The sequence below is a fragment of the Lygodium microphyllum genome, chromosome 8, assembly GCF_053477565.2.
Source record: "Lygodium microphyllum isolate KBCC chromosome 8, Lygodium_microphyllum_v1.1.10, whole genome shotgun sequence".
Lineage (NCBI taxonomy): Eukaryota > Viridiplantae > Streptophyta > Polypodiopsida > Schizaeales > Lygodiaceae > Lygodium > Lygodium microphyllum.
The window spans coordinates 146,765,155-146,792,241 of NC_141142.1; the positions used below are offsets into that span (position 1 = coordinate 146,765,155).

The following is a 27,087-nucleotide window of genomic DNA, read 5'->3' on the forward strand; positions in this document are numbered from 1 at the left end:
ACCCGATTCATGCCGTTTTAGGGGACCAGGATGGGACTATGCCCCACGGGCAAAGAGGTTGAGCGACGCATCCCTCTTGTTTCCCATTCTCTTTGAACCAAGTGTAGTATGGATTTGCTTCGGATCGGGTATCTCTGCGTAAAGTAGGATGTCCAAAACCTGATGCTAGAATGATGTCAAGAGACCTTGACCGTAGAAACCCAGATTTCAGGTTGATCGTAGTGGATTCGGCTGCGAACTTTCTGTTGTGCGAGGCGGACTTGGAAAACCCTAGGTAACAAACCTCGGAACATTTGATGGGAGTGCTGGACGGCGACACTTAGATTCGTTTCTCGATGGACCACTAAAACGTGCTTGGACAGCTGATAGGCGGGGGCACGTTACATTTAAAGCTAAAGCCTAGACAACTGATAGAAATGCAAGTTTTAGAGCCATGCCACACCTAAGTAAAATTCACTTGCACAAGTTTACATAATCAAATTTCAATACACATGATTGCTTTATTTGACTACTCTTAACTTGGTGCCAGGACTGTAGGGAGTTTATGGAGCATCTCTAGGAAATGGTGATACTCCATGAACTTGGAGAAGCCGAAAGACTTTTCATTGGTGGAAATCATCTACTCTCTCTTGCATACCTCTTTCTCTCTCCTCTAAATGGTTCTCTCTCACCTCAAATACCCTCTCTCTACTCATCGATACAAGTGGGATCCTTGCGTCTTCAATGTGTGGGTGGCCTTGGTGCTTTTTGTCACCCTTTAACTTGTTGAAGTTTGTGAACTGGTGTGGCATGGCTCTTAAGACATTTTTCAAGCAACCACCTCAAATCTCTCTCTCTCTCTCTCTCTCTCTCTCACTCTCACTGTCTCTATCTCTCTCCCTCTGCCCCCCCTACAATCAGGGTCGAGGGAAAGGTGGTGTGTTACGCGCGCTGTGAAATTCGTACGAGTTTGCGTTGAAAATCAGGGTTCTAGACAGAGAGAGAGAGAGAGAGAGAGAGAGAGAGGGAATGGGCTCCTCTTCTGCTCGCGAAGGCGATTGGAGGTGCGATGGCTGCGGGAACAGGAACTACGCATTCCGTTCCTTCTGCAATCGATGCAAAATCCCTCGCGTCTTGGTGGACTCTAAAACACCCTCGGATTCGAAATGGCTGCCCCGTATCGGCGACTGGATTTGTGCTGGTTTTCCCCCTCTCCCAACTCATCTTTCTTTTTTTCTTTGGAAAAACAAACCAAAAAAGTTTAATTCGTTTCTGTCAGAGAGATCAACTGTCCTTATGGTTGGATGCTTATAATAGCTGCCACAGCCAAGTTGCACAATGATTCTTTGTCTTGTGTCACCGTGTTTAAAAAGTTTTATTGGGAAAAAAAAATCCAATCTTGCTGTGAGACTGAGCTTTATAAATTCATATTGGACTGTGTTGGATCAACTGTCCTTTTGCTTGGATGCTTCTAATAGGCTAATTATTAGCTGACATAGCCAAATTGCATAAGGACTGTGTGTTGTGTGACTGTGTCTTTAATGTTTTCTTGGGTTAAAAAACAATCTTGTTCTTTTATAAAATCATATCGAATTGTGTTTGATCAACTGTCCTTATGCTTGGATGCTTGTGAGAGGTCAATTAGCTGATGTAGCCAAGCTACATTACGATCTTTTGGGTTGCCTGACCATGTCTTTAAAGTCTCATTTGGAAACAAAACATAGTCAAGCTACATGATGATCCTTCGAGTTTTTGTGACTATGTATTTAAAGTTATAAACAATCTTGTTGTGAGACTGAGTTTAATAACATCATAATGGAAAGAAAAATTTGTGTTTTGAGGCTGAGTTCTTTAAACTGAATCTCATTGCAATAAAACTGTGTTGTGGCTTTTTGAACCACCAAGTAAAAATTAAAAAATATTGGAATTCTCTTGTGTGGCAGTTTCTTCCCCCCCCACCCCTTTTTGAAGTAAAATTTATACACCATTGAGAGCTGCATCACGGTGTTTCTTTTGCTACATTATACATATGGGTTGTGGCATGTGATGTGTGTGTGGGATTTGGGTGTATTGGTTGTTGGTTTTGGCTCTTGTGCTTTTGCACTTCGCTGTGTGGATTTCGTATGGCGTGCGTTTGATGGGATACAAAGGTTGCAGCAACAACAACTATGCTTCACGAGAGAAGTGCAATAAATGCAGCAAGCCGAAGGAGTATGCAGCCTTGCCGGCAATGGCACTAGGGTCAACCATGGCAGCACCCGCAAGTGGACTAGGCTTGAACACAGCTCCAAACATTCCTGCAGTTCCCTTGCATCACAATCGATTGGATTGGAGTTTCAGTAATACCAATTTGGGCAGTGGCTTGCCTGATTCTGGAAGTTGGCGTTCTGGGGACTGGCTTTGCACATGTGGCTACCATAACTACTCATCTCGCACAACGGTATATATCTATATATTAAAGACTGAACTTTCATGTGTGGTGCTGTTAGCTGGTGGGTGGGTTTAAATGCTGTGTTATGTGGTTCTGAAATGCTTTTTCCAGTGCAAGCAATGCCAAGCTCCAGCATCAGCGCCGATTCCTGGCAATGTGTTAATGCAGGCTGCTGTTCAAACAGGTATTGGTTGTGAGGATTATGGATAATTTTATGTCTAGTAAAGTTTTAGCTGGATTCAGGAATGTCAACATTCTGAAATACATGTGTTTTAAATGTTAAAGGTCTTGGTGCCAAAAGATTATTGACCGATGACTTTGGGGCTGACTATGCTAACAAGCGCCTGAACACTGGCAGTGACTTTGCAACTATGTTTCAGGTAAATCTATATGACTCATTCTCTATTTTTGCTCTCTTCAGCCTAAATTTTCAAGCACGGTCTGTACAAACTTGGCTTTCACTTTTTGCAGAATCAGTCCAACATTTTCAGCTCAATTCCAGGACTTGGAGTATCTTTAGGTTATACCAATCCGGCCACTGCTCCTACATCTAATTGGTCTCAGCCAGCACCACAGCCTGTACCATCTAATCTTGTTCCTGCAATATTGGGAAAAGGGTAAATGTTATATAGTCTTTAAGTCCTAGTGAATTGTTTATCTTTTTCTAGAACAATGCTTGAAGCCTTGCTTGTAGTGAGTGGTGATAGCATGCATTTTCCAAATGTTCCTTGCAATCATTATTGCTGTCCTCCACAGAGTGTTGGTCTGCAGAATGACCATTTGTTATTGCACATTTTGTGATGGTCATCCCAAGTTTTTGCAACCATTATTTCTTTTCCTTCAGAAAGTGTTGGTCTGTGCCACTCTGAGGCGTTTGCTAGAGTTTGATATTTTTGAATCCTTTAACAATCATACTTGTGCAATATGGATTCAAAAAATATGGACAAATCATACCTTTACTAAAGTATTTCCTATTAAAGGGAAAAGCTTTAGCCTTACGCTGGACTGCTGACCTGTATTGACAAAGTATTGGGTTGAACCCAAGTACTTACAATGACTAACTGATAATGCATAAACAAACTTTGTAGCTAAGTCAGATGTGCACTGCAACCACCCCTCAAACCCTAACTCTTCAGCTTACCCTTCAACCCTAGAGAATTGACACAAGCTTCTTTTTAAAGGGAAAGGGACTTCAAGTCCAAGATCAACATATGGCTACTGGGATTGCCAACTTGTTGCATTGGCCTTAAGCAACTTCTAGATAAGTTTATTATGTTGGTAGAAGCTAGACATTGTAGCACAAATTTCTAAATTTTCTAGTAGTCTCGATTCTTGGTCACTGCAAGTACAAGGAAAGTTGCAGATGAGCATGAATATTCCTATTACCCTTGCATCGAGTATAAAGGATGTGTGAAGAAATGCTCTAAATGCAAAAAGCACAAAACCGATCATATGACAAAGCACAGACTGATAAACATAAAACATAGTTAGGGTAAGGGTAACTCAGAGACAAGGAATACAATGAATAATAAAGTAAATGAATAATGAATATACAGTGCTCATGTAGCAAACACATTATGCAGTGAATACTGAACCTTGAACTCTTGTACCTCTAGGATTAAGGCAAAGATTATGAGCTATAGAGTGTGTCATACTTCGAACGGATCTCGAATCACAACAAAGGCAACCTTAGTGTGTCAAACACCAGCAAACACAACTAGGGAAGGCTGGATTTAATGCATATGACTGTAGGAGAGAGAGAGATTAAAAAGGTAGGTATTCAAGGAGAGAAAATCTGAATGATAGCTGTTAGATGCAAACACAATAGACAAAGGTGAGAGAATGTCAAGGCGGTAGCCAGAAATTGAAAATATAGCATTCAAAGGTGAGAGAAGATTAGAGTGACAGTTCCAGGCTGATAGTGATAGTAGTAGATACTGACGTTGGCATCAAATGCAATAGCAAACTGTAGGCGACATCTCCAGGGTATTGGATGATAGCTCCAAACAGAAGGCGAAGGTTGGAATTGGGCGCTAAATGATAGCAGATGGTTGGGGGATTGTGATGTCTTCTATGAACAGGGTGTGGGCAATAGAGATACGACTCCTGAAACCTGCAAAAACGAGATTAAGAGAGAATGGTGGACTGCATGTATATTTATAGAAAGTTTGAGGCATCGAAATTAGGGTTTTGTATGTGGGACACGATAACTTTCTAGGATCACGTTTCTTTTTAAAATAAGAGGTTTTCTTCATTGATTAAGCGTGTTTTGGGGCTGTTTAAGTTAGGTAAATGCATTTTTGTTCAACACCCTCTCTTAGGCTCAAAACTGAGCCATGAGAAGTAAGTCCTTGATATGGATTTTTCTTTTACTCCTAGGTATTCCATCCCAAAGCATCCAAGGTATCAGGCAAAGGGTGCATGTTGGTTGCCTAGTGACCTATTGAGACTATAGAGGCGATGGCTATCTTACCAAGGGAGACCAAGTGCATTAGAGAGGCGATGGCATCGGACCAAGGATGCTCGTCGGCTGCCCAAGGACTTACCAAGTCCTGCAAAGGTGGATGGAATCAACAATGGACTTTTTATTTTGTTTTGTTTAAAATAAAGAGATTTTGGTGTGATTTGTTCAAAGGATTTACCATTAAGTGGCGTTTTCAAATGAATTTTTATTCCATTGAGTCATTATGCCTTGAAGTATGGGAAAATAAGGATGGATAGCCCACAACTTTCATAAAACAAGTAAAACAATCCCACACACTACTAGGATAGGTACATAGGAATTTCTAAGTGTGCGCGCAAATTATATGGAGAATATGTGGAGAGAGGGACAATATGACGAGAGTAAGTAAGACAAGCAAAGCTAACATGCAAGCATAGGAAAAATTGCCTTTGGAGTTTGCCATATGTGATGCCATGATTATGGTGGATCTAGAGTTGATCACTCCAAGGGTGATTGAAAAGGGATAAATGCTCATAGATGTATGTTAACATGAACATAATGTTGATGCATGGAGCAATGTAAATGAAGATGCAAGTTTTCATGCTCATGTAGAATGTGATGCAACGGTGCTATTTGGATAGTGTCCTCGTAGGGGAATGGTTCACTTGCCCAAGTGCCCTTTTACAATTATGTTATCTTGATAGTATAGGTGAAGTTACAAATGTCCATAATATACAATACATAATAACTAAAAATAAAAAACTATAAATATCATCATTGGCACTATCAAGAGAAAGAAACTGCCCCCTCTCAAACTAAAGAAGAAGTAAGAGGGAAGCACCCTCTCCTTGTCAATTTGGAGGAGTAGAGAAATGCGATGCAACGGTGCTATTTGGATAGGGTCCTTGTAGAGAATTGTTCACTTGTCTAAGCGCCCTTTTACAATTATGTTATCTTGACAATGTAGGTGAAGTTACAAATGTCCATAATATACAATACATAACAAATAAATGTCTCAAAGTGAAAAACTATAAACATCATCATTGGCACTATCAAGAGAAAGAAACCGCCCCCTCTCAAACTGGAAGGAGAAGTAAGAGGAAAGCACTCTGTTCCTGTCAATGTGGAGGAGTAGAGGAGGGTGTACCCTCTCCTTGTCAATTTGGAGGAGTAGAGAAGGGTGTACCCGAGCCAATCTGCAGTAGAAGATACTGTAGAACCGGCCGGTTGATCACCTTGGTCAAAATATTTGCAAAATTGTCGCTTGACAGCATAAACTCTAGGCGAATGGTGCGTAGCTTAGCCTGCTCTCTAGTGAAGTGGTAGTGAACTGCCACGTGCCGTGTCCAAGGGGTAATAGTACCAACTAGAACCATGACCATAAGTTAGTCCATAATTATGGGTACACCTTAAATATCTTAACACACAAAGTCAAGCAATCCAATGCGACATTCTAGGTACATTAAAATACTGACTAAGCAAACTAATTGAGAATGCAAGATTTGGCCTAGTATGAATCAACTAGAGTAATTTCCTTTCAACAGAAGGATAGGTATCAAAAGATTGACCTGAGGTATCCTTGTGTAGATTGTTAGAGATGTCATTCCCTAGAGAGTGCAATAGACAAGGCATGTCATCGCCACGTCAGCAGTCAGTGCAGGTGCCATGTGGTAGCTTGCAGTTAGACAGTTTAGGGTGTGCAGTCGGACAAATTTATGTCAGTTAGTTGCGACCTGGTCATTTTTGGCCTTTTCTTTACTGCTATTTATAGCAGTCCTCTAGCACATTGTGATCACTTGTATCTGACAGAGACAGCCTGTTGGTGATAGACAGCACGCGGGCTGATGGAGATCGAGGTCCTCAAGACAGAGACATATGCAGATATTCTCTTTGCACCCGTGTATATTTCTGCATTCCTATATAGCATTCTACACTGCAGATTTTCTGTGTTTCATTGTCTCCTCTCTCTCTCCTCTCTCCGTGTTCATTCTCTCTCTCTTGGTCCCATGCTTCTGCATCGCTGCACTCTGACATGGTATTAGAGCGGTGAAGACAGACTGATTGACCGAGTCAAGAACCTACATGAAGAGGAGATTCAAGCGTGACACAAGGCTGCGTTTCCAGCATTTGAGGGCGAGCGGGAGGGTTGTGCATTAGAACAAGGCTGAAGCGAGCATGGGTGTGCGAGAAAGGAGTCGAGTTGGTGAATTTGTTGCAGGTTGTTGCTGTTTGAAGGGTAGGAAGGCTGCGTTTTCGGCCTTCCATTGTAGATTTTACCTTTTCAGCTGAAGAAGGTTCGGGAAGTGGAGGAAAGAGCCCTAACAAGCTGTGTCTTCATAGTCAGAGGGGGTTGCTTTTGCGTTTGTGCAGGCATTGCAGGTGAACATGTCTACAGAGACTGACTTGGAGTTCGAGGCAATCATGGATCGAAAGGTGCCTGTCGTACTGGCTCTTCCATTAGATCAGAAGCTTGATGGTGACAATTACCACATCTGGCGCGCGATGGTGTTGGCCATTTTGAAGTCTTATGATTTGGCAGAGCTTGTGATGGAGGAGATTAACCGGCCCTCGGTGAGAGATGAGTCCAAACTCTGTTTCAATGCTCGTGCAGAGTTGACCAAGGCCCAATCTCATTGGGACAAATTGAATGCCAGGATTTGTTCTTTTCTTTTTTTGTCTTGTACTACAGCTGTGATAGCTCACATCGAGCACTTGATGGTGGCTCGAGAGATATGGCTGGAGCTCGACCAGATGTATAACCGGATAACCCTGATGAAGAGGGTTTCTTTGGAGATGCAGATGCGGACCTTGTCCGTGAATAAGTTTTCTTCGTTTCAGGAACACATCAACAAGCTTCAACAGCTTTAGATGTCGGTTAAAGATGCGGGGAAGCCTATTTCCTCCGAAGACATGGCGATCACTTTATTGTCCCAGTTATCGCCACGATTTGGTACTTTTTATTCTGCTCTTATTACATCAGGGCTGGAGTTGACTCTTCGATGGGAAGAGTTGGTTCCTATGGTCTTGGACCAAGAGGAATAGTTGAAGAGACAGAATGCTTCCAAATTGGAGGCATTGATTGGTCAAGCCTCTCAGAAGAAGGGGAAGGACCAAAAGAAGATGGAGGACAACAAATCCAAGAAGGATAAGGTGAAGGAATCGACCTGCCATATTTGTGGTAAGACCGGTCATTGGAAGAAGGATTGCCCCGACAAGGATAAGAAGGACACCAAGAAGAAGGACCTGAAGGATTTTGGAGCGATGGTTGCACCCTCATCAGTTGCTTTTCTACACTTAACGGTCATTGAGGACCCTACATCAAAGACTTCTAATGCTGCGATGATAGCTCCCCAGGCTCGAGAGTGAATCGTGGATAGTGGTGCCTCACGACACATGACTCCTCCCGTTGGTATTGCCTATTTGCGACCTTTGAGTGGGCAGATTCTCATTCGAGACAGCTCTTCTGTGTCTATTGTTGCACAGGGTGAGATGCAGCTGATTCCAGATGGATGTGGTGGTATCCAAATTTCCGAGGTGTTGCATGTGCTAGGTTTAGGGTATCATTTGCTTTCGGTCCATAAGATTTGTTCTCTTGGCCTCTTGATGGAGTTTGACAGTAATGCTGTTTGAGTTCTTGATCGTGGATTGAGGAAGGTTCTCTCTTCAAGGTATGAGGAGAACGACATTTACAAATTGAAGTCTTCTACAACTCTTACCTCTCTTTTTCTTACCTCTCACTCACAGTCCGAGCTATGGCGTGCTCGGTTTGGCCACCTGAATTATGAGTATCTTCGAAAGGCGTTGTGAGGATCGTTTGTTTGAGGTTTGCCGAACATAGTGGTGAGCCAACAACCATGTGTCTCCTGCATTCGTGGGAAACTGTATCGGGATGTGATTCCCAACAAAGCTTCGAGGCGGTCTACTTTCCCTGTGGAGCTTGTATCTACGAATCTTCGTGGCTCGATGAGGATCGAGTCCTTGAAGGGGAGCTTGTACTTCATGTTGATTGTAGATGACTACAGTAGGATGACATGGGTCTATTTCTTGACGTTGAAGTTGGAGGCTTTCTCCCACTTCAAGGATTGGCTTCTCTTCGAGGAGAACCGATCTGGCCGGAGACTGAAGACCTTGCGCTCAGACAAGGGTGGTGAATTTGTGTCTAATGAGTTTGCTCGTTTTTGTGCAGATAGGGGCATTCACCAGGAGTTTGCTAACACCAACACTCCTCAAGAGAATGGCATTTTGGAGCAGAAGAACCGAAGTGTGATCGAGATGAGACACGCATCATGATGGAGCACCGACAGACACCTCCGTTTCTGTGGGCTGAGGCAGTGGCTACTGCCGTTCACATCCTCACTTGATCTCCCACTTCGACCGTTGACAGGATGACGCCTTTTGAGGCTTACTTTGGGACTAAGCTTGATGTCTCCTTATTTTAGGATCTTTGGGTGTGACGCCTATGTGCACATCCCGAAGATGCAACGTGATAAGTTTGAGACGGCTTCCCGATGACAGGTTTTTGTTGGTTACAGCTCCTAGTCCCAAGGTTATCGGTTGTTTGATCTCATAAAGTGGGATGTCTACACGAGCTGAGATATGTGGTTCGTGGAAGTTCCGACCACAGGGGGGGGTGAGGAGCACCTTGTCCTTGGAGGTCCAGGGGAGAGTTGGGGTCGCGAGACAGTTCTTTTGGAGCTAGAGCCTCTTCTTTTGATTCAGAGTCTTCCCTTCCACTGGCCACCCCTGTGGAGCTTCCGCTGGTAGATATACCGGAGTCTTCAGTAGATGGAGAGCGACGAGGAGAGATCCGGCCTCCTCCTTGTTGGGCCTGTCACACGCTCCGAGATTTAGGGATCGGGGGGGGGGGGGTCCCTAAGGAGTGGGAATCAGGTCCATTCTACGGAGCTTGTTTGCTCTAACTATTGTTTGATGACTTGTGTTATGCAGGATCGAGAGCCCACTTCTGTGAAGGAGGCTTTGCAGTCTGACTATTGGCGGAAAGCTATGGAAGCCGAGTTGGAGGCTATTGAGAGGAATGACACTTGGTACCTTGTGCCTCGTCCCTCTCACAAGAAGGTGATTGGCGTCAAGTGGATCTTCAAGATCAAGTACCTTAGCGATGGTTCTTTGAACAAGCACAAGGCTCGCCTTATTGCTAAAGGTTTTGCTAAGCGCCGAGGCATTGACTTCCATGATACTTTTGCTCCCACTGCTCGTATGGCGACTATTCGAGTTGTTCTTGCCTTGGCTAGCCATAGGAGATGGCCTGTCTATCAGTTGGATGTGAACTCGGCCTTTCTCAATGGTGACTTGAAGGAGGAGATTTATGTAGAGCAGCCTCTTGGATTTGGATCCTCCGATGGGAAAGTATACAGGTTGAAGAAGACCTTGTATGGCCTAAAGCAGGCTCCGCATGCATGGAATGAGAAGATTAACTCGTTTCTTTAGTCAAAGTTGGGATATTGGCGCTCCAAGGCCGATCCGCAGCTTATGTGCACACTTTTGAGGTTGGTCGTGTGTTGTTTGTGTTGTATGTTGATGATTTGATTCTTACAAGTGACCATGCACAGAAAGTCCAAGAGACAAAGACAGCTTTACATCACACATTCGAGATGATGGACTTGGGGCTTCTTCATTTCTTCTTGGGTCACGAGATTTATCAGTCTCAGAGGGGGATTTTCTTCTCTTAGCAGAGATACATTCAAGAGCTCTTGGTGACTTTTGAGATGGAGACTTGTCAGTCCATTTCTACTGCTATGGATCTGAACTGGAAGGCCACTTCACACTCAGCTTCTTCCTTGATGGATGCTTCCTGCTACCGTCAGTTGATTGGCTCCTTGATTTGGCTATTCAACACTCGTGTTGATCTTTGTTTTGTCGTGGGTCTTTTGGTGGGGTTCATGAGTGAACCCAAACATGTGCATTGGCAGGCTGCCTTGGGGATTCTTCGGTATTTGCGGGGGACCTTTGACTTAGGGATTTCTTATCTTGCAGGTACAGATGTTTCAGATCTTGTTCTTGTAGGTTGGAGCGACTCAGATTGGGCTAGCGATGTGGACCACCGGTGGTCTACTATAGGCTATTGTTTTACCTTGGGTTTAGGCGTTATCTCATGGAGTAGCAAGAAGCAGCCCATGGTAGCCCTTTCTTCTATTGAGGTGGAGTATTGGGCCGTGTCTTCCACTACATGTGAGGTTGTGTGGCTTCGGCGATTGTTGGAGGAGCTTGGTTGCCCCTAGACTCGTCCTACTCTTTTGCGGTGTGACAATGAAAGTTGCATTGCCTTGGTATGGAATCCTGTATTCCATGCCCAGACAAAGCACATTGAGATCCAGTATCACTTTCATTTGGGAGAAGCTTCTGGATGGGACCATTGATGTGGAGTACTGCAAGACGGAGGATAACCTTGCAGTTTTGTTCACGAAAGCGCTTCCCCAGGCTCTTCTTCGGAGACATGCCAGATCCCTTAGTCTTTTGACTTGTCTAGGATCTGAGAGGGGGTGTTAGAGATGTCATTCCCTGGACAGTGCAGTAGGCATGACACATCATCGCCACGTCAGCTGGATACGTCAGCAGTCAGCGCAGGTGCCACGTGGCAGCCTGCAGTCGGACAGTTCAGGCTGTGCAGTCGGACAGATTTATGTCAGTCGGCTGCATTTAATGGAGCCGACCTGGTCATTTTTGGCCTTTTCTTTTCTGCTATTTATAGCAGTCCTCCAGCACATTGTGATCACTTGTATCTGAGAGAGACAGCCTGCTGGTGACAGACAGCACACGGGCTGACGGAGATTGAGGTCATCAAGGCGGAGACATACGCATATATTCTCTTTGCACCCGTGTATATTTCTGCATTCCTATACAACATTCTACACTACAGATTTTTTGCGTTTCACTGTCTCCTCTCTCTCTCTCTCTCTCTCTCTCTCCTCTCCGTGTTCACTCTCTCTCAGTCTTGGTCCCACGCTTCCGCAACGCTGCACTCTGACACAGATGGCCAGTGAGATTTAGAGGTGTGGCCATTGGCTGTGTCTTATCAGTGCAATACTAGTCCACCAGCTGTAGGGCGTACTTCTGATGATGGAAAGATACTTTTCCCTCGGATCTAACAATCTACATTCCTAAAAAATAAAACAACAATCCTATGTTTGTCATCTCAATCGTAGTGCAAAGCTGTGTCTTAATTTTTGCGTGAGCCACAGAATTTGAGCCAATAAGTAATATGTCATCAACATATAGTAGGATATAGTTGGCCCCCGCGCTAGTGATGCGCACGTAGAGATTTGAATCATAGGGGGTAGGATGGTATCCATGAGTCCGTAAAAACTTGTCCATCTTGTGGTACCAAGACCTTGGCACTTGCTTTAGCCCATAAAGAGCTTTCCGCAAGCGAAATACTTGGTTAAGCCGGTCAACGGAAGAAAAGTTGGGAGGTTGCTCTATATAGACTTTTTGCTCCAAACAACCATTCAGAAAGGCACTTTTGATGTCCATCTGATAGATTGGCCAACCGTGGTGAGCGGTGAGTGCAACCAGCAGACAAATGATGTCAATCAAGCAATAGGTGCGAATGTTTCTTCATAGTCAATGTCGTGCTTTTGCTTGAAACCTTACACTACAAGGCGAGCCTTGTATTTGCCTAAAGTATCATCAACCTTTGACTTAGCCCTAAAAATCCACTTGATCTTGATAATTGGCTTGTGACGAGGACGATCCATCAATGTCCAAGTCCCATTGTGATCAATACTATCTAGTTTCTTCTCCATGGCCTCATGCAACAGAGGGTCCTAGAGAGCCTCTTGCTAACTGTTTGGCTCAGAATGTGCAATGTAATTTGTTGTAAACAACGATGCATATGAAGCATGAGAGGCTAGCTAAGTAGACCTTCTAGGGCCTTCCAGAGTGAAATTTGGTGGAAGGATCCTTGAATCCCATATAGTTTGTTGGTATGAATGAGGTAACGGGCCTCGTGGAGAAGGCCTGGGAGCTGAAGTATTTGTAGGAAGATTAGGAGTGGGAAGTAGACCCGGCTCAATAGGCATGATCTCAAATGATGTGAGCGAAGGGGAGGATGAAGAGTCTAGCGCAAAATAATGCACGATGTCCCTCTCATCAAAGATGATATCCCTACTAACAATCACCTTGTTTATCTAAGGATCGAACAAACGATAGACTTTCGCTTCGGAAGAATAGCCCAAAAAATTCAAGAGATCAGCTCGCGGGGTGAGCTTTTCTATCTTGTCATTAGGAGTATGCGTATAAGTACGATTACCGAGAACTCTAAAGTGAGAAATAATGGACCGAGAGCCAAAAAATGCCTCGTACAGAGTCTGTTTAGGGACCACCACAGTTGGGCATCAGTTGAGGATGTACATTGAAGTGTTAACAACCTTGACCCCAAAAGTGCTCAGGGAGCTCTGTTGCGAACATCATAGAGCGTGCCATATTCAAGGCCGTTCAGTTTGATGCTCTACGACTCCATTTTGTGAAGGGAAGTTGGTAGAGGTGAGCTGATGTGCTATGCCCTGCGCTTGTAGAAACACAGAAAACTCGTGGGAGATAAACTCGCCACCAGAATCACTCCTTATAGTGTCCACGCGACGGCCAATCTGGTTATGGATCAACAGTACCCAAGCACTGAAATAAGTGAAAGCATCGGGCTTGTGCTTGAGGAAGTGTATCCACATGTATCAAGAGAAATCATATATGATAAAAAGAGAAGTTTAGTGCACCATTTAAGGCGGCAGAGGATGTGGGACCACAAAGATCTACATGAATGAGCCTAAGGGATTCCGCAGCATGAGTGATAGACTATTAAGGAAAAGGCATACCCATCACACAAAACTAAAGATCTTGCAAGGGTTCAGGAGTCATGTGATGGGTAGCTCCATTGTCCACAAGCCAAATAGGTACTAACGTGCTCGGCTGTGACCAGTGGGTCTCTGCAAGCACCTCATCTGGAGGCAACTCGCAGATGTGAACTAGACTCGCATACGATGTCTCTAAAGAGATGAAGTGGCCATTTGCAAACTTGTTAGACAAATCCTTTGGAGTTGTAGACTATGATGACTAACCAATGGCAGTGTGGGTTTGGCCTTGCCATTGCTCTTGCAGAGGGTTACTACACCTTGCTTCCCCTGTTGGGGGTTACTTGATTGGGGTGTAGGCCCTAGGGGTTTGATTCTTGGATTTTGGATGTGTGCCTCTTGCCTTTGACGACAAGATGGCCAGTCTTTTGACAATGTTGACGATACTTATTTTTTTAAGGTACATTTTGCCATCCAGGTTTAATTGTAGATTGATTGGTTCTTTGGGATCCACTAGTCCTATTGTGATTTTGATTTTGATTTTGATTCGAGTTTTATGTGCGGTTGTCCTATTATCCCCTTTGAGAAGATGCAACTAGAGCCCCCTCTATTGAGGGTGTGTTATGATTCTGTTTGTCCATTAAATGCATTAGATAAAGATGCACTTACTCCGTATTGACCATGAGAAATAAAATCATTTGAAGGAAAAGGAGGGTTAAGAATACTTACAAGTTCTTCTTTTAGCTTCTTACCTAGTTTTGAGTTCATGAAGAAATACATGTCTTCCTTATTATTCACAAATCAAAGCTTGTTTTGAAGAGTCCCTTCTTGATGAGCATCTCCTGATTCAACAAAAGTTACAAAATCAGTTGGCATAGAATTTGAAATAATAGGGTTCGTACGTGGCATTGGAGAAAAGAAGTGACGTGGAAGTGATGAGTAATCTGAGCCAAAGTTCTACTTGTGACGGTCCATAGTGGAGATTTTGAAGGTCTTGCAAGATCATTAGTTCTGTGCACGGAATCTAAAGGAGAAGACTCATCTTCAACCTCTTGTTGAGCCCTATGCATAAGGATGAGGTCTTACTCAGTGGCAGAAATTTGATATGATCTGTGGACTCCATGGTAGTCCGATGGTTCTCCGGCTATGTTAGATCAAGTAGTAGCAAGCTGAGAGGCCCACTCCTGATTGTTTCTGTCCATGTTTGGCTGTGGAGATTGGAGTGGTGTTGTGAATGTGTTCGAAGTTATTTGACTTTTCTGTTGTTCTTGCTTTCGCGAATAATTTTTCTAATCAAAGGCCAAGGTTTCTCAGAGAGTACCTAGCTCTGATACCATGTGAAGAAATGCTCTAAATGCAAAAAACATAAAACCAATTGTTCGACAAAGCACTGAGACTGATAAAAATAGAATACAGTTAGGGTTAGGGTTGGGGTAACTCAGAGACAGTGAACACAATGAATAATAAAGTGAATGAATAATGAATATATAGTGCTCATGCAGCAAACACACTATGCAGTGAATATTGAACCTCGAACACTCGTATCTCTAGGATCAAGGCAGAGGTTATGAGTTACAGAGTGTGTCGTACTTTGAACAAATCCCAAATCGCAGCAAAGGTAGCCTCTATGTCGAACACTGACAAACGCAGCCAAGGAAGGTTGGATTTGATGTAGATGACAGTGTAGGAGAGAGAAAGGCTAAAAACGTAGGTACATGAGGAAAGAAAATCTGAATGACAGTTGTTAGGTGCAAACGCAGCAAACATAGGTAAGGGAATGTCAAGGTGGCAGCTAGAAACTGAAAACGCAAGATTCAGACGAGAGAGAAGATCAAGGCGACAGTTCTAGGCTGATGGCTACAACACTAGATGCTGACGTCAACATTAAACGCATCAGCAAACTGTAGGCAAGAGCTCCAAGGTACCAGGCGACAGCTGCAAATAGGAGGCGAAGGCTGGAATTAGGTGGTAGATGGTAGCAGATGGTTGGACCATGATGTCCTCCATGAGCGGGGTGTGGGAAGTAGAGATATGGCTCTTGAGACTTGCAAAAACGAGATTAAGGGAGAGTGGTGGGTTGCATGTCTATTTATAGAAAGTTTGGGCACCCAAATTAGGGTTTTGCATGTGGGACATAGTAACTTTCTAGGATTACGTTTCTTTTTAAAATAAGAGGTTTTCTTCATTAATTAAGCATGTTTTGGGGCTATTTAAGTTAGGCTAATACTTTTTTAGCCCAATAGGATGATGAGAAGAAGAAAATGATAATAAACCATTGTTTGGGTCGATGGTAAGAGATGACATCTCACTTGAAGCTGTGGACATGACTACTTCCTTGACATTTTATGAGTGTCAATCACGAATGTAGTTGAGTTCATTGGATATTTTTCTTGGAGTTATGGAGCTCTAGGCTCCTCCTTGGACTATCTTGGAGATTGATGAGCTACTTGTGTTTTTCATGCTATGCTTTGATCTTTTGCTGCTAAAGACTTCACACTCGTCATTCTATCTTGTACTCTTCGATCGTTCTTTGGAAACTAGTTAGGCTCTTGTGTTGGTTCCTGCCAATCTTGTAAAAACTTTTTGGTGGGTCACTTTAAGGCAACTTTTATATCTTTCAATTCTTAGTCAAACTATTTCACACTTGTGCTTATTTCCCTCGTGTTATGCTTTACCTTGCATTGTTTCTAACCTTGTTCACGACTTCATGTTCTTATGATGATGTTGTGCACATGTACTTTCACCGTGGGCTCTAGATGGATGTACTACATGGTACCAACATATAGTATAGCTTAGATGCACTTACCATATGGCTTAGCCATGCCTAAACGTATTCATGATGGATATCACTATGATAGACATAAAGAGAAATTAGATCTCACTAATAGCACCACTTGGCATAATATGGCATTTACAAATACAATCTCCTCTATCTTTTTGAGGATGACTTTATTATTAGACTAGGATACATGGACTTGGATATGTCATTTAGGATGAGATATACCATAGGCATGATATAACCTGCTCTCACACTAGCTCCATGTTGACACGTGGAGATGCTCTAGAGAGGCTAAGAAGGACAAGATATGTGAAATGTGCTAGTTGGAGGGAGATAGAACTTTGTAATAGGGGATGGTTGTCTTGAATAGATCTATTGAAAGGGATGCAAAAATGGGATGGGGGACGTTCCCAATAGCTGCCCCTTATCCCAAGTGTCCCCTTGTTAGGGGACTGCTTTTTTCTTTTTTTGGGCTTGAGTTTTCAGCCTTGTTCTTCTAGGTAGTTCAATATGTTAGTTAACATTGTTTCTCCCTTTTATCACATTATACACCTATAAAATTTGCATAGTCCTGTGCAAAGCCATACTCGCATGCACATGCACACGTTGTGTGATAAAACACATTCATTGGCACCTCCACCCACCCCACCACACACATGCATTTGATATGTATGAAATCTAAAATTGTGTTCATGTATGCCATCCATCTACACCTCCTCCCCTTGGCTTAATCCCCATTGCCATTCCTATCCCTGTCCCTTACTTTTGGCTGTCCCCCATCCGATGTTACTATGAGATAGGAACACCACATATGTAGATGCCTTCCTTAATGTGAAATAAATGCTCTTGTCATTGCCTTTTCCAAGAGGGATTTAGACCTATACATGAGTTGTGGCATTTTGTTACGACCCTTAGTAATTCTAGCAATAATTTTCTAGGTTTCTCATTGTAAAACTTGGCCTTAACCTTGGTAGCTTAGGCGTGAAAGGGAATATGGGTAGTATAAATGGCATTAGTGGAAAATAATGTTTGGGAACAATTCACTTTTATAATGTTTCGGATTTCTAAGTACGTGATAATTATGTGTGGATTTTGTGCATGGGTTATGTGTAAATCCTTGGGCAGTCCCATGTGAGATTTTTCTTTGAAAAGGTAAAGTTGTTTATTCTTTTCTTTAATCTTGTTTAAAAATAAAAAAACTTAAATATACTACTTTTTTCTTTTTCAAAAAAATAGTATTATTAATTTTTCATAAGAAATAAATTTGCTAGTTTTCTCTCTCTTGACATTTTTGGAATGAGGAGCTAATCCCGCTTTGTGTGAAGAAACAACCCATCATGAACCTGGATGTCAATCCTAGCTCTAGGATTTCAAAACTTGCTAGACTTTAGTCGATGCATTAGGAAAGTCTCTCTTGGAACCTGTGCACATGTATACATGTATAGATGAGGCTTACTGGCCCCATCTCACCACCCTCTCACTCTCTCTTTGGCCCTAGAGGGTTGTGAGAGATGATTGCATCACATGTACTAGAAAGTAGCAGGAGGGGTTGCCAAGCCCTTCCCTCGATCAAAAGAAAAGGACCCCTCTCGCTCCTTGGCCTTTGCCTTGGTCGCTTGAGGATCTGAGTTGGAGTTGGAGGTGTCAAAAGATGACGTACCAGCGAGAGAGTAGGGTTTGTGGGGAGGAACATGGAGTGAACTCGGCAAACATGGAGAAGAGAAGAGAAGAGAAGAGAAGAGAGAAGAAACTCCGATGAATGGAATGATGAAGTTCTGAATCATGGAGTGAATGTGATACAAGGGAACAAGGGTGCGGTAGCACAAGATGATGAAGATAGCCACGAACCACGAACCATGTCCTCTAACTGAATGAATTAGCCTCAAGGAATGTATGAGAGAGAAGCCACTAGCTTTGTGACTCCATGCTAGAAAACAAAGGCCTAGTTGCTGCTGAAGACCCAAGGGCCCCGATCTAGGTAGATCCTCTAGATCCTCGGTATGAGTAGAGGAAATGACTGCTCAAAGGAGAGCCATTCCTTGAAAGTGAAAGGTGGTGGTGTGTGAAAAACTTCATTGCACATAGGGTCCCTCTCTCAATCGGAAGGAGAAGTAGGAGTCCCCTCTGAAGCCGAAGAAGAACTGGAAGTCCCCTTTGAGGGCGAAGTAAGAAAATCTCCCTCTGAATCCCAATCTGAGAGAGAAAGGGAATCCAACCACTCATGGCTCACGAATTGGAAGCATCTGATGACAAAGGAAGTGGCGTCGGTTGTGTTGAAGAAGGTATCTGAGGCGCGGAAGAAGAATTTGGAAAGCACCTAGAAGTGGCCTCTTGAACTTGAGTGGAAGAGGGCGGAGAAGGAGGCTCAGGATGAGCCAAGGGTGGAGAATAGTCACGGGCTCTTAGGAGAGTGGATTGTGGAGGAGATACGGGCCGTGGAAGCCATTGTACCTGGAAGTGAGTGGGGGAAACCTCCACGCAGTGGGGTGGTCTCCAAGAGGGCTTATTGTCTTGGAAGGTCTTAGAGCCTACGTGTGCTCGAAAGGACTTAGTGCGCATCGGGTGCGGCTTATTGCCTTGAGCATAATAGTGTGATAGCTGATGCAGAACGATCTTTGTGGCCCAAAAAGGAGAGATGGCACAAGGAGTGCCTGGTGGAAGATACGTATACTCTGGAGGGGTGGGGAGCAGATGTTGATGTCGACAATCATCGGTGGAATGACCGTTCTTGCCACAATAGTAGCACCCAGTAGTTTGGTCATCTGTTGGTAAAGAAGCCATGGGTACCAGTGTGCCTTGCTGAAGAAGGAAGAGGTTAGCTACAAACCACAAATTACAATGTCCGCCTCAAGGGGTGTGAGGGCAGTGTGAAGCACGAACCGCAATTTTCGTTGCAAGGGATGGGAGGGCAGTGGAAGGGTTGGAAGTGAGCTGCAAGTGGGAGAAGGATGCTATCAACAGTGAGAGGTTGCAACTAGTAGAAAAATGCAGGTGAGGAGAGAGAAAGACTAAAAACGCAGGAAAAACCAGCAGTAGCAGTTCGTATGCTAAAATCAGCTCCGAACATTGTGTGATAGGCTGGAAACATGCACCAGACTGTTGTAGACAACAATGGCTAGCTTGGATGGCGATGTCCTCGCAAGCTGAAATACGTGAAATTTGCAAAAACGAGATTGTTTTCTAAATGGAGAGTAATCAGCAACAATTGCTTTGCTGTAAACAGCTGCAAACTGCGGGAGGCTGGAAACAAGCGCTAGACTGTAGATGATGGCAAGGGATAGTTGAGACTGCGATGTCCTCTGTGAAAGGGGTGTGGGTAGCAAGATGAAAGCACCTGAAACCTGCAAAAACGAGATTTTGATCCAGCGGAAGAAGAGAAGTGGATGTCGAACCCACCACCGGTCTTTGTCGTCACTGGAGTGGAGGATCTTTGCCACTGTTTGAGCAGATCCGGCTCTGATACCATGTCAAAAGATGACATACCAGCGAGATAGTAGGGTTTGCGGGGAGGAACACGGAGTGAACTCGGCAAACATGGAGAAGAGAAGAGAAGAGAGAAGAAACTCTGATGAATGGAATGATGAAGTTCTGAATCATGGAGTGAATGTGATACAAGGGAACAAGGGTGCCGTAGCACAAGGAAGATGATGAAGACAACCACGAACCATGAACTGCAATGTCCTCTTGCAGGGGTGTGAGGGCAGTGGAAAGGCTAGAGAGAAGAGGTGACAGATTGAATGAATCAATCGTAAGGAATGAATGAGAGAGTGGCCTATAAATAGGCACAGTGAGTCTAGGATGGCGCCCCTTTTTGGGGCTGCAAATCCTAAACGCAAAACGCAAAAACGCAAATTGCGGGTGAAGGGTTTCTCAATAGGAGGATGACTCGACGAAGGAGTCCGTATCTTGCTTCTTCTTCTTCTTCTCCTTCTTCTTCCTGGAAGTTACTAACTCCTTACAATCCTTGTGCAAATGTCCCTTCTTACCACAATGATAACATTGGGCCTTCTATTTTTTCTTCTTGTCAACCCTCTTTGAAGCTACAAATGCCTCATCTTGACCACCATGCCGGGATGGAAGCCTTCCTTGTAACTGCAAAGATGCCTCATGTTCAAGCAGCATTGAGGATATATGTGTAAAGCTTACCGGCATCAGTAGAACAATAGGGAGGAGCCATTTAGAGAGGATAGGAAGGGAAGATAAAGAATAGAGAGAGAGTACAGCCAAACACAACTCAGGCTGCATGGATGACAAGTTCACATGCAGGGTCAAGAGAAGCATTAGTTTATTACTGCAAAATCTGAGATAATCAAGGTGAAAAACAGTCAAAAACATTGTCAAAAGGTTGAAAACCTTGTCACCCAGCCCGCATAAACATTAAATGCAGAAATCCAGCAGCTACAGATCAAAATGCAGATAGGTAAGGCATTATATGCAGTCTGCAGCATTAAATTAATGGTAAAATGCAGGCTTTAGGGGCAGAAAATCAGGCTGATTTGCAGCAGGGACAGGTTGTCTGTGCTGCAGCAAACAGTAGGAGGCTGATCAGCAGAAAAATAGGGTGAGGGCAGACTGTCCACAACAAAAACAGCACCCAGAGCCCAAACATGGACATTTGATACCATGTCAAAAGTGGGAGCACCGATGGGAGAGTATAAGATTGCTGTAATAGACTTCACAACACAAAAGAAAATAGAAAACAAAAGAACACTACAAAGGGAGAACTTAAAGATATATGATTGGGAAATGGAATCCATACACCCAGTCACATACAATAATGAGTCACTGACTGGTGGGTATTGGCACTGGCTTTCTCTCTCCAATAAGACCTGTAGTGGGAATTTGCAAGTGGATGATGATGTTACAGATGAGGAGGGAGTTGAATGTATAGGCATAAAATAATGCCAGCAAATAACACGTCGGCCAGCATAAATATGTAGTCAGCCAGCAATAAATGATCCAAATCATCAAAATGATGACAATAAAAAATACATAAAATATTCTACAATATTGAGCCCATAGTTGGTAATATGTCCCCCTAGGATCCAACTTGTATACGATGTTGAGATATTTGCAATCACACTTAATGTAGCCTCTTTGTATGAGGCAGTTTGGGTTGAAGACATGCAGGCTGCAGCAATCCCATATGCACAAAGAGGGAAAACTGTAGCCATCCAACAACTATAAAGCATTGTACTTGACTACCACTTTTGATATGGAATGAATACAATGTCATGATGCTTTGTACTTTCAGTTAAGTGTCTTGTCTTTGTCAGTCCTACACAAGATTGTGTTTATGAGTCCAAGCTGCCATCTTGGAACCTAATTCACTTGTGTAGCAGTTGAGTTCAGTCCTTGGTCAATGTCATCATGAGTTCATTCTTCTTCTTTCATCCACTATAGCTCATTGCCATGTCCTAGATCCCGCACATTTCCACATGATATCAGAGCCCAATTGGGCATGGCACTGCTTCTTGAGCCTCTCTTGGTTCCTCTCAATCTCTGCCCAGCTTGCATCCAACTCAAGATCAGTGTATGACTTCATTTCTTCAACTTCATGTTTAGTGCACCTTGTGGCAGCCATAGCCAATCTGCATCATGTCTCCTTTGAGCCCTTGGATCTCTTCATAGAGGCCATTTTAGCTCACGATTCCTTTTGAAGAAACATTCCTCTACTCCTGGTGAAGCTTCTTGGTACATCACAGTCAAACATTCGTGATTACTCAAGCCAGCATTACGTGATTTCGCCATCGTTGCCTGTTTTGCGCCATCTTTGCGTCGTACAGTCTGCGCCATACATAAAGTACACAATGTCGATGCTGATCATGGGGCATTCAAAGCCTAACCTATGAGCTATCCTCTCACCAAATATCAGCTCAAATGGTTATCGGATCAAGCTGCTAGCATTGTTTTTATCAGATGGGTTTGAAACCCTAACACAGTCCTCCATAGCTTTTGAACTCAAGCTCATAAAAAAATCATCATTTTCTTCATTTTCTCTCTCCTGTCACTTGGACTAAGACATTGCCACTCTGATTCAGTGACTTACTCAGTGATAAACATCAAGGTGCAGACATTTGTGGAGTTTTTGGAAGACTTGGAATATTCAATCATATCATCATCAAGGTCCTCTTCCATCTCACTCTTCTCATTCCATTGAAAGGTTTTGCCACTCTGATCTGAGCTCCCATCTCAGTTTCCAGCAGGGATTCAAGTAAAATTTATCCATCACATCAGCAAGGAGGGGACTCAAGTTGAAGGACAAGACAAGCATCGAGAATCAAGTCAACTCAAGCAACAAGAATCATCATTTGCAAAACCATAGTATCTTTTGATACTATATAGTGGGATTGACACTGCCCCATCACTTGTGCTTGTTAGCACATTCAAGAATCAACTCACTACTGATTTACCTTAGATTTGAAGCTAATACTCAATGACCAAAATGAAGTTTTTCATATGGACACATACTATCAAGGGTAACACAACTACTCTTGTTACTCACTTGTACTACGCAGAAGATGTTTTCACTCTATTTGTAGGAGGAAATGGAGTTGCTCACACCACTCAAGTGCAATACCATGATCTGATGGTACTGTTGGATTGAAAGATCCAAGTGCAATACCATTTGATCCTAGCGATCCATTGTAAGGCCCTCCGCATATTGGACACGATAAACTTGGTTAGTAGGTATCATGTGGAGTTGCAGTTCTTGCACAAGCGAGAAGAAATAAAATTATTAGTAGAATCATTATTGAATAAAATTTTAACCTCTTGGCTTTTTATATGCCCAATGACCTTTAGAAGATCATGTGGATTAAAAACAGTTTTACTAATGGGACTATTGTTGCTATTGCTAGCATTAACAAAACGTTGTTTGAATAAAGTTTTAGAAGAAATACCTAGAGCTTCAAGAGTATTTATCGAAGACTTAGGAGCAGACTTTGTCTTTTTGTTCTGGGGACACTCGTGATCATTACGAAACGACAACCTTTCAAGCGATTCTCATTGCGAGTGACCTTACCTTGCCGTCCTTTTTCTTTTGTAACTCTGAAGACTGTTGACAAGTTGCTGCCAGGGTAGACAACTTCTTTGACTTAAAGATTGAGATTGCTTGATGGGAATCCTAGTAGACTGGTTGCCTCTACTTGCAGCCAAAGTATTATCAATTTCTTTTGTATACCTGTAGATATCCTTAAGTGAATGGAGAGGATTGCGGACCACCTCATTTTGGTGGTATGGCGGCAATCCAAAAAGGTATCTCATATAGAGCAGCGCTTGAGGTGGTCTCTATCCTACACAATTTCTTGTATGTCTTTAGGAACTTACCACATAACCTATGATCATTTTTGTGGCAAACAAGTGTACATATTGATTTTGGCCACATTATGTCAAAAGTGGTGCAACAATGGAAGCATAGAGAAGTGCTGAAATAAAGTATTGAATACAAGACAGAAGAGAAGGAAAACAAAAGAACAATGCAGAAGAAGAGAACTCAGAGATGTGCTTGGAAAATGAAATCCATATATTAAACATGAGAGAGTTGTGTACAACAGTGAGTCATTGGTTGCATGGGCATTGGCACCGGCTCCTCTCTCCGACGGAAGACCACTTGAAGAATGATGGAAGAGGAGCAGGCCCAAAATAAATATGCCTAAAGTAAGCCAAATATGATAGTTGGTTGGCCAACATTAAATGCTGGTCGACTAGCATAAAATGCCAAAAGTGAGTTTGAAGAAGAGGATGACTCATTGGAGGAGTCCACATCTTGCTTCTTCTCCTCCTACTCCTTTTGTAAGGCTGCTAACTCCTTGTAGTCATTCCGCAAGTGGCACTTTTTACCACAGTGATAAGATTGGGCCTTCGACTTCTTTTTCTTGTCACCCCTCTTTGAAGTTCTAAAGGCCTCATTGTAACCTCCATAATGAGATGGAAGCCTCCCTTGTAAACGCAAAGATGCCTCATGCTTAAGTAGCATCGAGAGGACATGTGTAAAGCTCATAGGTATAGATGATGTGTGCGCTCGCAAAGCATTGGTCACTCTATTAAACTCCAAGGGGAGTTTGTAGAGTAACATTCCCACGAGATGTGCCTCTAGAAGGGTAGGTTGCATGTGTCGAAGCTAGTCTTGTATTTGTGTAACATGGAGCAAAAAGAATTGAATGGTATCCTTTGGCTCAAACTTCATTTGCTGAAGTAGGCCATAAAGGTGTTAGCATTAGAGTCATCCCCTGGATAGGATGTGTTAGGGTTTCTCCATAGTTAGGGTTTGGTACAACAGACAGATTATAGAGCCACGTCAGCAGCAGACAGAGTACCGTGCCACATCAGCAGCCAGCCACATTAGCAGACTGCGTAGGTGCCACGTGGCAGCCTACAGTGCAGTCGGATAGTATTTGGCATTATTTTGTTGCAGTCGGCTGCATTTAATGCAGCCGACTTGTTTATTTTATGCCTTTTATTTTTGCTTTATACACATTGTTGGTCGATTATTCAGTGATTTCAAATTCTGATCTTGAGATCTGTTGGCTGAGACAGACAGTGCTCAGGCTGACGGAGATCGAGGTCATCAAGTCGGATACATACGCAGATATTTCCTTTGCCCCCTTGTGTATTTTTGCACTCTTATATAGCATACTACACTGCAGATTTTCTGCGTTTACACTGTCTCCTTTTCTCTCTCTTCTCTCTGTGTTCACTCTCTCTCTGTCTTTGTCCTACGCTTCCGCATCGGTGCGCTCTGACATGGTATCAGAGCGATGAAGATGGACCGACTGAGGGCTGAACCTATTTGAAGAGGAGATTTCAGCGCGACACAAGGCTGTGTTTCCAGGATTCGAGGGCGAACGGGAGGGCTGTGCATTGGATCAAGGCTGAAGCGAGCATGGGCATGCCGGAAAAGAGTCTAATCGGTGAATTTTCTGCAAGTTATTGCTGTTCGAAGGGGGGGGAAGGCTGCGTTTGAGGCCTTCCATTGCAGATTTTACCTTTTTATCGCCTCCGGCGGTGAAAGAAGGTTCGGAAAGTGGAGGAAAGAGCCCTAACAGGTTGCATCTTCATAGTCAGAGGGGGTTGCTTTTGCGTCTGTGTAGGCATTGTAGGTGAACATGTCTACAGAGACCTACTTGGAGTTCCAGGCGATCATGGATCGGAAGGTGCCTGTTCTACTAGCTCTTCCATCAGATCAGAAGCTTGATGGTGACAATTACCGCATCTGGTGTGCGATGATGTTGGCTATTTTGGATCTTATGATTTGGCGGAGCTTCTGATGGAGGAGATTAATCGGCTCTCAGTGAGAGATGAGCCCAAACTCTCTTTCAATGCTTGTGTAGAGTTGACCAAGGCCCAATCTCATTGGGACAAATTGAATGCCAGGATTCGTCCTTTTCTTTTTCTGTCTTGTACTACAGCCGTGATAGCTCACATCAAGCACTTGATGGTGGCTCGAGAGATATGGCTGGAGCTCGACCAGATGTATAACCGGATGACCCTGATGAAGAGGGTTTCTTTGGAGGTGCAGATGCGGACCTTGTCCATGAATAAGTCTTCTTCGCTTCAGGAACACATCAACAAGCTTCAACAGCTTTAGATGTCGGTTCAAAATGCAGGGAAGCCTATTTCCTCTGAAGACATGGCGATCACTTTATTGTCCCAGTTATCGCCACGATTTGGTACTTTTTATTCTGCTCTTATTGCATCAGGGCCGGAGTCAACTCTTCGATGGGAAGAGTTGGTTCTTATGGTCTCGGACCAAGAGGAATAATTGAAGGGACAAAATGCTTCCAAATCGGAGGCATTGGTTGGTCAAGCCTCTCAGAAGAAGGGGAAGGACCAAAAGAAGATGAAGGAGGACAACAAATCCAAGAAGGACAAGGTGAAGGAATCGACCTGCCATATTTCTGGAAAGACCGGTCATTGGAAGAAGGATTGCCCCGACAAAGACAAGAAGGATACCAAGAAGAAGGACACGAAGGATTCTAGAGTGGTGGCTGCACCCTCATTAGTTGCTTTTCTACACTTAGCAGTCATTGAAGACTCTACAACGAAGACTTCTGATGCTGCGATGACATCTCCCCAGGCTCGAGAGTGGATCGTGGATAGTGGTGCCTCCCGACACATGACTCCTTCCTCCCTTGGTGTTACCCATTGCGACCTTTGCGTGGGCAGATTTTCATTGGAGACAGCTCTTCTATGTCTATTGCTGCGCGGGGTGAGATGCAGCTTATTCCAGATGGACATGGTGGTACCCACACCTCTGAGGTGTTGCATGTGCCAAGATTGGGGTATCATTTACTTTTGGTTAATAAGATTTGTGCTCTTGGCCTCTTGGTGGAGTTTGACAGTGATACTGTTCTAGTCCTTGATCGTGGATTGAAAAAGGTTCTCTCTGCAAGGCATGAGGAGAACGGCGTCTACAAATTGAAGTCTTCTTCAGCTCTTACGTCTCTTCTTCTTACTTCTCAGACACAGTCCGAGCTATGGTATGCTCGGTTTGGCCACTTGAACTACGAGTACCTTCGGAAGGCGTCGCGAGGGTCGTTTGTTCGAGGCTTGCCGGACATAGTGGTGAGCTATCAGCCATGTGTCTCCTGCATTCGTGGGAAACTGCATCGGGCTGCGATTCCCAACAAAGCTTCTAGGCGGTCTACTT

The 27,087-nt window shown here is 43.6% G+C and overlaps 1 protein-coding gene across 3 annotated transcripts in view; it reads left to right on the forward strand.

The window, feature by feature from the left end:
- Positions 1–777: 777 nt before the first annotated feature.
- The window catches only part of LOC148032981 (zinc finger (Ran-binding) family protein), a 40,576-nt gene continuing 14,266 nt past the window's right edge, over positions 778–27,087 (forward strand). For all 3 annotated transcript variants that reach the window (XR_015691700.1, XR_015691699.1, XM_087683682.1), the window contains exons 1-5: positions 778–1,180; positions 2,130–2,419; positions 2,522–2,594; positions 2,696–2,790; positions 2,882–3,027. Coding sequence is in view for 1 of the 3 variants with exons in the window: in XM_087683682.1 (XP_087539808.1) it covers positions 1,009–1,180; positions 2,130–2,419; positions 2,522–2,594; positions 2,696–2,790; positions 2,882–3,027 (776 nt within the window). In the remaining 2 variants the exon portion in view is untranslated. The remainder of the gene's footprint in view (positions 1,181–2,129; positions 2,420–2,521; positions 2,595–2,695; positions 2,791–2,881; positions 3,028–27,087) is intronic.